Source organism: Macaca fascicularis, chromosome 2, assembly GCF_037993035.2.
Source record: "Macaca fascicularis isolate 582-1 chromosome 2, T2T-MFA8v1.1".
Classification (NCBI taxonomy): Eukaryota; Metazoa; Chordata; class Mammalia; order Primates; family Cercopithecidae; genus Macaca; species Macaca fascicularis.
In genome coordinates, this window is record NC_088376.1 from 131,615,180 (window position 1) to 131,625,784 (window position 10,605).

Genomic DNA, 10,605 nt, shown 5'->3' on the forward strand with positions numbered 1-10,605 from the left:
CAGCTAGCCAGATATTAACCCTGTAGTTACTGGACAGCCCTGGAATCCTAAAGGGGACAGGTATGGGAGATGCTCCAGATGCTTAAGACAGTAATTATATATCCACTAATAAAAAAGTATGTCAACCTGACAAGTGTGGTCATATGTATGTGTACCAATTGAGTAGCAGCCCTGTTTCTCTCTCTCTCTCTCTCTCTCTCTCTCTCTCTCTCTCTCTTTGTGTGTGTGTGTGTATGTGTGTGTGTGTGCATGCCTGTGTGTGTTTTAATTTACAGGAGTTTTTTTGAGAGAGGGGGCTCTCATTCTGTTGCCGAGGATGGAGTGAAGTGGTGTGATTATAGCTCACTGCAGCATCTAACTCCTAGCCTCAAGCAATCCTCCTGCTTCAGCTTCCCAAAGTGCTGGGATTACAGGCATGATCCACCACACCCAGCCTATGGAGTATTTTTTAAAGCAAGCTCCATTGGTTACAAATCCTAGTATGCTGAACTTTTATTCTACCAAAAGTCTGATGTATTTGAAAGAATGTCTCTGTTTCCTACCCCTTATTATTAATCTTGACTTACTCTTCCTTCTCAGCATCACCTTTTCAATAAATAAAATTGGTTCTTGCATCTTTGTAATGCAGAAGACAAAACTAATGCTACATAATACTATATAAAATTTATTTTTCACATATAAAATAGGTGAAAACATTTTGTGTATCAAATTTCCTTGCCTATTTGGACCACATTGACCAGTAGTAAATGGCCATATATTTCCGGCTTGCTACCAGGAGGGACCTCTGAACCACCCTAGCTTGCTAACATGCATCTGTCTGTGCCTGAGTAGCTTAATGTGGATTATCCCGTTTCATTTTAATGAAACACCTACAAAAGACATTATTCAGAAATGAGCCTGGTTCATGCAACTTATTCACAGAAACCATTTTAATTAACTAGTGGAAGGTGGGATATTAGGTTTCCCTTTGGTTACCTTTTGCCTAAAAATGATTCTTCTGAATAATTTGAAGTTGCCCTCACAAATTGGTTTGTTTTAAGCTATTCTGAATGATGGCCAGTATGACTGGAATCTAACCACCTTTGTTTTAAGCACATTGCTGATATATTTCCTGCCAAATCTCTTTATTCTAAATAACTGATTGCCCTTTATTGAAGGCAAGTCTTGCTCTCATGTTGTCTCCAGATGTGAAACACAGTAAAGAAAAATAATTCAAGTCAGGATTTAAGTATGTGAAATTCCAAGAACACCAACTAGGAGACTTTTTGGAAGACAGAATATAAACAAAACAAAACGAAAATAGAAGCAGAAATTGTTAATGCTACTTTTTTGAGACCAATGTAACTTTCTTTTATTTGGCCTCTGTAGAGTACATTTTAAAACCATCAGGTGTGTTGCAGATGCACCCTAGACATTTTCCAATAATACAGGAGTATTGTGCAGGATCCGATCACAGTAACAGAGACTGGAGCACACCATTTGCTACCTCCCTGGGTGGGCTGAATTCAACCCAAGCAGTTGAATGGATGAGATAAATAAATTACCATTGCAGTTGGTTTGAAAACAGAGGATGTACCTGTTCTGACGTGTACATCCATTTCAAGCAAGGAAATAGGAGACTATTCTACAGCCATGTGAGCTGCACACCAGTCAGCTGAGAATTCTCAAGTCTGTCCTTAGAAAAGGAAAAAGAGGACACTGGAAAGGCTGTACTTTTTAAACCTTCAGAAGACTCAAATGCTCCTACTGACATACATCCTCCCTCCTTCTCAAGAAATTCACAGTGAAATAAGCACTTTTAAACACAAAGGGCACCAATGAAGTCCAGATAATGTATACAGGAACCATCTATTCTGTGTGAATGGTGTGTCAATGCCAGTCCTTAGATCATGTGCTCTGAAAACACATTTTATATTAACTTTTCTTCTATACCTTATGTATTCTTCTCCATCAGAGCACAAATATGCTTACTCACTTCAAATATTGATTCTAACAATTTGACTTTAAAAATGGTTTAATTCACAGATGTACTTTAATTATTATGAGTCACATGTTCTCATTGTTCTGCTGTTATCAATGAGGTAAAAAGAAAACTACCTCTTTTGTTCTTTATTGTGTAAGACTAATTCAAAGAGAGTTCACTCAGGATAAAAAAAAAAAGTTGGAGAAACACACTCGTATTGTTAATAGCAACTGAGAGTTTCCTTCATACTATTACTTTAAAAGTAACTTCAATATAAAGATAATCACGAGAAAGCTTCCTGAGACTTCATTCTCTTTCCTATAAAAGACTGTTCCAAACCTTCATCTTTTGTAGGATACTTCCAAAATAATCATCCTGAACAAAATTCTTTTCGAAATGTGGATAAATAATGTTTCAAAGTATGATCTAATTTAAAACTTTATGGTGTTCATTTTTTAAGGAAGGTGAAGAGTAGAAATGCGGTGGTTCATCTTAACTACCAGACACCCCAGAACGTCTGGACTAGCCCAGGTAACAGGCCACAGTCTAAAGAAAAACCTCAGGAACAATGGATATGAGTGACTTTTACCACAGAAGGAAGGAGAAAATATAGGTGGAATTAGGCAAAGCCTTTTCTTTCAGGAGATTTGAAATAACTTTTTAAGAGAGGAAGACTCCTGGATGCCACCCTATAGAAAAGAAGCATTCACCTTGAGAGGTTTTCCAAGACCCAGCCTGGAGTAGAATAAATCTGGCAACACACACACTTCTGGGGAGAATCTCAGTACATCTGGGTGAAGTTTCATGGCCAAATTATTCCCCTGTGTCTGCTTGATCATTGTTTCAATTGCTTTATTAAATCGCTTTGTTGGTACTTAGGAGCAAGACTAACCAACCAAAATATTGACTAGAGATTTTGTTCTTGCAGTTTTAGATACCTATTTATTTATGTCTTTTCTTTAAATTATATCAAATACATAAGTTTGAAAGTTGGGGAGGCTCTATCTCATGTATTCAGATACATGTCTATACCTTGTATATTCAGGAACAATGACTTAATTTAGAAAGACAGACTTCCGCCTTAGAGATGTAAAAATGAAAAGTATCTGAGACAGGTTTTACTCAATTTGGAAAGTTTATTTGGCCAAGGTTATGAATGCATGATCTAGAGGTAGGTCTGTGCCTTTCTCCAAAGATGATTTTGAGGGTTTCAATATTTAAAGGGAAAAGGGTGGATATTGAGGAAAGAAGCAAATTTTTAAAGGTGTGGTTGGATAAGAGACAAATAGTTACATTCTTTTGGTCTTTGACCAGCCTTTCACCAAATACACCATTTACATGTAGGTAGGGGGTAGAGGAAGAGCCACCTAGGCCTTCATCTAGCTCAGTTAATCTGTATTTTTACATCAGAGGATGCAATCAGATATACATTTGTCTCAGATGAGCAGAGAATGACTTAGAATTCTGTCCTTTGTCCTGCACCTGAGAAAACAAACTATCAATTTACATTGCCAGGGTAAAATTCAACAGAAAGGTTTTAGGGTAAAATTCAACAGAAAGGTTTTAGGGTAAAGATCTGGGACCCACAGGGAATTTCCTTGTGGTAAAATTGTGAGTGAGGTATGTGGTTTTTGAAAAATCTTTCTAGCTATATCATTTAGGAATAAAATGAGAGGCAGGTTTGCCTGACATCATTCCCAGCTTGAATTTCCCTTTGGCGTAGTGATTTTGGAGTCCCTAGATTTACTTGCCTTTCAAAGACAAAATAAGTTATTTGACGATGGAATAATATCAGCTAAAAACTGAATGTCAGTTATTTGGAGGCAGGAAGAGGAAGAGAATGAAATGAGGAGAAAACCAGTTACTGGAAAAGACAAATTAACAGGTTAAAATAGCAGAACATAATCTGGTGTAATATCTTGGGAAGTAGCAAACCACCCTGGATTTGCTTCATTCCAGTATGTGAATGTCTCTCAGACTAGTGAGAAAATCAACAGTTAGTACACAATGTAAAGTCAAGTTTTATTTCCTAAAAGGAGGAGGTAGAAGACCCCAGATTGCACACTTAACCACTATAACCATCTTGTCAAATCGGTGTTTTCTGTAACTGGCCCAACACAAATCCACCTGCCTAACTCTAAAATCCTTAAATGGACTTCTACCTCTAGCCTCAGAACACTCAACTTCTAAAACTATAAAGAAGTAAGAGATAATAAAGAAAAATGCCATATTTCCTAGAATTCTAGAGTAGAGGTTTCAACTCCATTAGAATTGTTATTTATGCTTGAAATTAGTGGTTCTCTGTACATGTGTCCCTTTGAATATTTGAACCTTTGGTACCCTATTCAAGTGGATTAAAAGACATCTACAGCAACAGAAATGTAATCTTGATTGCCCTTGAACACTGTGTCATTGAGTAGAACAGTTTCTCACCTTGCACAGGAACAGATTCTCATCAGTGTGTTCCTACACAGACGTGGTCTAACCTTGGCAATGACCTCACCTCATGCCAGCCCTCTACATGTTACAACAGGCCAACTTCACAAGACCATGGATTAACTTACTCAGTTCAAATTCTCATCAGATAGACACAGGACTGATTACATAACATGCAAGGCCAGGTGCAAAATGAAAGTGCAGGGCCCTTGTTTAAAAAGTATTCATAATCTCAAGATGACAACAGAAGAACATTAAACCAAGCAGGAGGCTCTTTCCAGGATAGGGCCTTGTGCAACTTCATAGGTCACATGCCTAGGAAACCAGTCCTGGATAGGCATTATTCCAAGAGTCTCACTCCTTAGAAGTGCCATCATCAATTCATTGCATTGATAAAAAATATGGTGGCCTATCAATATGATTTGATCACCATTTGAAAATGACTGCTCTAAACCTTAAGATTTTTGACTTCAGATCATCTGAAAAAAAGCAACATCCTGAAGATCCAAGGTGTCCTCATTTTCTGCGTAATCACATTTCTTTGTGCCTTCATTTTGCACTGTTCTCCCTGAAATGTCTGTCTTTCTTTGGTTTCAGATTCACCCAAGAACCTAACAGAAGCATTTGTGGTAGTAAAGGAAAACCAACCCTCTGGAAAATACATTTTGAGAATCTCAAACATCTCACATATATACAAGCCAAATGGATTTCTTACTTGCACTTTGACTGGCTACCAGATAATCACAGTGCATTTACTGTGTGTAACGAAATATCCTACAGTGAGAAGATGCAGCATTTTGGCAACACCATGGAAAGTGGGCTTTAAAAAGGGTTTTCTCAGTGCAATTTTTGGGGATCATGAAGAACGATCAACTGTCTTCTAATTTGAATCTATAGTTACTTTGTACCATTTGAAATATATGTATATATATATATATAATATTTTGAAATATTATCTATTCTCTTCAAGAAATGAACAGTACCACAGTTTGAGACGACTGGTGTACCCCTTTGAGTTTTGGATGTTTTGTCTGTTTTGCTTTGTTTTGGTAGTCATTTCTTTTTCTAACGGCAAGGAAGATATGTGCCCTTTTGAGAATTCAAGATGGCACTGACACGAGAAGGCCAGCTACAGGTGGACTCCTGGAATTTGAGGCATCATAATGATACTGAATCAAGAACTTCCTTCTGCTTCTACCAGATGGCCCAAGGAAGCACATTGTCCTGTTTTATTACTTTCTACCCTGTGCAATATTAGCATGCAAGCTTGGCTTACATAATCATACTTTATATTCAATTGATATATAATAACCGTTCTAACCTCTTCCAGGAAAATATTTTTAGAACTACTAGCTTTTCCACATATAAGAAAATGAGGGTTCTTAAGGGAGCCACTCCACCATGCTATTAAGACTCTGGCAGAGTTATGGGTAGGATATGGATCCCTACATGAATAAGTCCTGTAAATACAATGTCTTAAGGCTTTGTATAGCTGTCCTAGACTGCAGAAATGTCGTCTGATTAAATCCAAAGTCTGGCATCATTAACTACATAGTGCTGTAGCAACAAGTCTTACCATGGCATCTCCTTCTATGTTTGGTTTGCTTTTTCCAAGAGTATTCAGATCTCCTCTTGTGAGATAGGAAGGCTATGAAAGCAATTAGGTTTCAGGATGATCTATGTGACCAAATGTTGGACAGCCCTATTAAAGTGGTAAATAACTTCTTTCTAAACCTACCTGTCTTCTTTATTTTGCCATTTATTTTTACCGAATCAACCTTAACCAAATCCAGAGAATGCCCTGCTCAGAGACTCATAGTCAGCCAGAACTTTTCCCATAAGGTCTTTGTTTCCATTGTGGCTACTATTTCCATTGTTAATATTTTGAAAATCAGAAATCCATTACTATAACTGCAGTGTCCTCAGTCAGCAAGCCGAAATGTCAGATCCCATTATTGGGCTTTCATAGTGGTTACTGGAATAATAGATACGGGGCTAACCCCACCAAAAAATGAATGACCTTTTTCTTTTCTTGAGAGTTACTCAGCTAATGCTTATAAGAAGTAAATATCTACTTAAGTTCTAGTTTTCCTGGAGATAGCATAATCATACTTTCTGTTCCAGTCATCTTGTAAGTGTATCAATTTTTATGCAAAATACATTCTCTGGAATGAATGTTGTTATGGCTTCTTACTAGGTCAGTAGCACATTGGGTCCCATGGTTTCAACTTTTAAATTTAAATCTCAGGTCAAATTCAGAGGCTCCCCTATCTCTATCAAGATAGCCTGAAGTCTGATTGAACACACAAACACTCTAACCAGATAAACTGATTCTGCATCTTGAAGGCCTATAAAAGCATCAAGACAGAAATAGAATCCTGAGTGCAAAATCTAGGCTTCTCAAACACTTTCACAAAATATTTGCCAGAAGGTAGCACAAAGTTCACACCAGAAAATCAGAATATTTTGAATTTATGATCCAGATGCAAAATGTGAAGGAAAAATCCTCTATAATCAAATATATTTGGACAAGTTTCTAAAACAAAATAGAGATATTTACTGGGGGAATTGTCAGAGACTTTAATAAACCAAAGGGCACTGTGTGTCTTTAAAAAAGACTAGAAGAGGGGAAATCAAGTAAGAAACCTCTAGCTGGTCACATGGCTAATGGAGCACACATGCCCTGCATAATGAAAAACTGTAAGAAATCACTTCTATGTACGGGTATAATCACTGCAGTGTTACATCTTCAGTTTTTCAAAAGAACCGGAAATCTAGATTTTACATAAAAGTTTCTATCATGCCTCAAGTGAGATGAACTAATTTGATTTTTTAAATGCTGCCAGCGTTAGTATTGCTCCAAATTCTCTGAACATGTGGACTTTACTATTAGTGTTCCCTAGGATACTCTTTTAAAAGCATTGAGACTAAATGAAAATCCAATGGGAAGAAAGAAGGCTATTCTCTTTTGTATAGCCTCACACATGCAGACACTTCTCATAACTCACAAGATGTCTTGGTCACAGCTTTTCCTTTTCTGTAACCAGAGCCTTTAAGTCAGGGAAGGAGCTGGTCTAGAGGCCCACATCTGTTCATTCATTTCCCATCAGTCAATTCATGCAATAGTCTTTATTGAAAAGACCTGGAGAAAAAAATCACAACAGAATCAGGAAACCATCCAATAAGACAGTGCAAATATTTGTAAACGTCGTCAAATTCAATTTGGATTTATCCAAGTCCCTTACACAAATGTGTGAACCACCAAATTGTGTTTAAATTTAACTTGCTCCAGTTTGGGGAATTCAGTAGCTACCATCTGCCTATTGAATCTGCACATTTATGGTGTAAAAACTTATATCACGTATTTCTGGTAATAAAGAGCTCAGTGTGGTATGACTAATATTGATTTTGAGCTTGTGCATCCAGGACGATGAATAATGTTATAACATAATTAGAGTAAATGCAAAGAGTTTTATCCAGAGCCCTTCTCTTAGTAAAAAAGTGAAAATGTAGCTTATTTCATAAAATGAATATTTTCAAATAGTGTAAATCTTATTTGTTGACATTTTGGGGTGATTCGATTAATCTATTAACGGACTAGGCAAGCACATTGAGAAGTTTACTGCTTGGCTTTTTTCCATTATAGAATGATGAAGAATGTTTTCACCAAGACACAATTCAACATGTTTTTTCGATCAAATTGGGTACAACTTTCACAAAGCAATACAGTGGTTTTATAGTACAATATATTATGCCACCTTGCCATTGTCACTGATACAGTAAGTTATGGAAGATATAAAGATTGTTTATATGAGGAGATCCACCACATTCTTCACCTGCACAGGGTACACACTGCTTCCCTGGGAGGTTAAATATCATGTCATAATATGACTTTTTCTTTTAATTAAGCTTGACAGCCCCATTTCAAAAGCTATTAGAGTTTGCTTGACAAAAGAAGTGTGTCATGTCTTTTTGTGAGCTGTCTACCTTCTAAATAAAAGACTGCGTGTTTAGTGAATTGTAGGGCTCGAGCCATCTCCAGCTAGTTTACAAATACAAGAAAACATGATAAAAGGCACTACTCTGGAATGTAAGAACTCAGGACTAGTGGGGGCAGTAATGGAATCTAATTTCATACTACCCATGGGAATAATACAAAAGTGATGAACTAGAATCAGGTTCACACTTTAAATTAAAGAGGAGGCCATTAATTGTACATACTCACCTCTTAATATATCCCCTATTAAAGGTTTAAAGATTTGAGGTTGAATACGTCAGGATTCTTTTTCCTTGTAAAAGAGCTCAGGGCATATCAATGGATGTCATGACATGCTCACATCATTGGTCCACAAGTGGCTCTCATTTGTTTATTTACTTAGGAAGTTTGCTTCATTTTCAAAAAGTTTAAGCTCTCATTCTGGTAGCTAGTTACATCATTAAAAGAAATAATAACTGATTAAGAAATATGAAAGCCAGGATCCCAGTCCTAACTGACTTTGATAGACCAGGCAATGTTTATCTAGCCCTGATTCCCACCTGCTTATAGAAGCTATAATCCAAGAATAGACTGACATGCTATGAAGAAAACTTGCAGCCAGATTTTCCATAAGACAGTGTATTGCAGCCATTAGGCCATGGCACATGGATATGTGGCCATAGATCATGGAATGGGTTGGAAATGGCTTCTTCAGAAAGACTGTGAATAATTTTTTTTTTTTTCTTTTTTTGAGACAGAGTCTCGCTCTGTCGCCAGGCTGAAGTGCAGTGGCGCAATCTCAGCTCGCTGCACCGTCTGCCTCCTGGGTTCAAGCGATTCTCCTGCCTCAACCTCCTGAGTAGCTGGGACTACAGGTGTGTGCCACCATGCCCAGCTAATTTTTGTACTTTTACTAGAGACAGTGTTTCACCATATTAGCCAGGATGATCTCCATCTCTTGACCTCGTAATCTGCCCGCCTTAGCCTCCCAAAGTGCTGGGATTACATGCATGAGCCACCACGTCCGGCCGACTGTGAATAAATTTTTAAAGGCGTTATAATTGGTTCAAGGGTAGTTCTCAAACATGGCATAAAAGGCACATAAGCCTACAGAAGCTAGCCAGGTAACAAAAGTTAGTTAAGCAGGGCCACCTACAGTGCCTAACATACCATGATGAAGGTAGAAACCCTGACACATTGCAGGGCACTTAGTAGCCAGAATTTGATCTCAGTTTATTGTTGCCATGCATGGCACCATGCTTAATGCTGCTCATTAAGGAACCATATGTCCATATTCTTCTGACTTATTTTTAGGACTATCCAGAAATTCAGATGCTGGTATATGAGTGTGGACAAAAACAAACTCAAAATATTTTTCCTCTGCTCCCACACCATACGACAATCAACACAGAAGACTTCTGTGACCAGATGTGTGGGGGTTTTTCCCTGCACACCAAGCAAGCAATTCTGCAGTGAATACCAGCTGAATGTCCTCTAATTCGATTCCATTCTAACACTATCTACCTGGAGATAACGTCACAACCCACAAGTTGAAGGCTCAGTCCCACAAGACTGGCCTCCATTTCTGATGTCAATCATGGCCCCAGGTTGTTTTACCTGTGCTTCTGACTGACTGGCTACAAACTGAGGATCCCACAACACCCTCCTTGGGTTCTATTAATTTGCTAAAGCGACTGATAGAATGCAAGGAATCATTTACTTATATTTACCAATTAATTATAAAGGATAGTACAGAAGATACAGATAAAAAGACAGTATGAAGTATAGGAAGGGGTATTGAGCTTCCATGCCCTCCCTGAGCGCACTACCCTCCAGGACCTCCACGTGTTCAGCTGTCCAGGATCTCTCCCAACCCAGTCCTTCTGGGTTTTTATGGAGGCTTCTTTACAAAGGTATGATTGACAAGTCATTGGCCATTGGTAATCAGGTCAACCTTCAGCTCCTGTCCCCTCCCTAGATGTTTTGGGTGGGGCTGAAGTCCCAACCCTCTAATCCTGCCTTGGATCTAATCCGTTCGTATAGATGGTCCTTCCAGAGACCAGCCCCTATCTTAAAGCTAACTAGAAGCAGCCAGCCATCATCAGTCAGCTCGTTAGCATATAAAAAGACATCACTTGGAAATTCTAAGGAGTTTAAGAGTTGTATGCCAGGGAACCATGTTGAAAACCAAAAATATATTTCACAATATCACAATTTGAAGTGTCCAAAT

The 10,605-nt window shown here is 38.0% G+C and overlaps 1 protein-coding gene across 3 annotated transcripts in view; it reads left to right on the forward strand.

Moving 5' to 3' along the window:
* Positions 1-8,417, forward strand: part of TAFA1 (TAFA chemokine like family member 1) — a 558,244-nt gene extending 549,827 nt beyond the window's left edge. For all 3 annotated transcript variants that reach the window (XM_005547566.5, XM_045385899.3, XM_005547567.5), the window contains exon 5: positions 4,997-8,417. In XM_005547566.5, coding sequence (XP_005547623.1) covers positions 4,997-5,014 — 18 coding nt within the window. In that variant the 3' untranslated portion in view covers positions 5,015-8,417. The remainder of the gene's footprint in view (positions 1-4,996) is intronic.
* Positions 8,418-10,605: the final 2,188 nt, after the last annotated feature.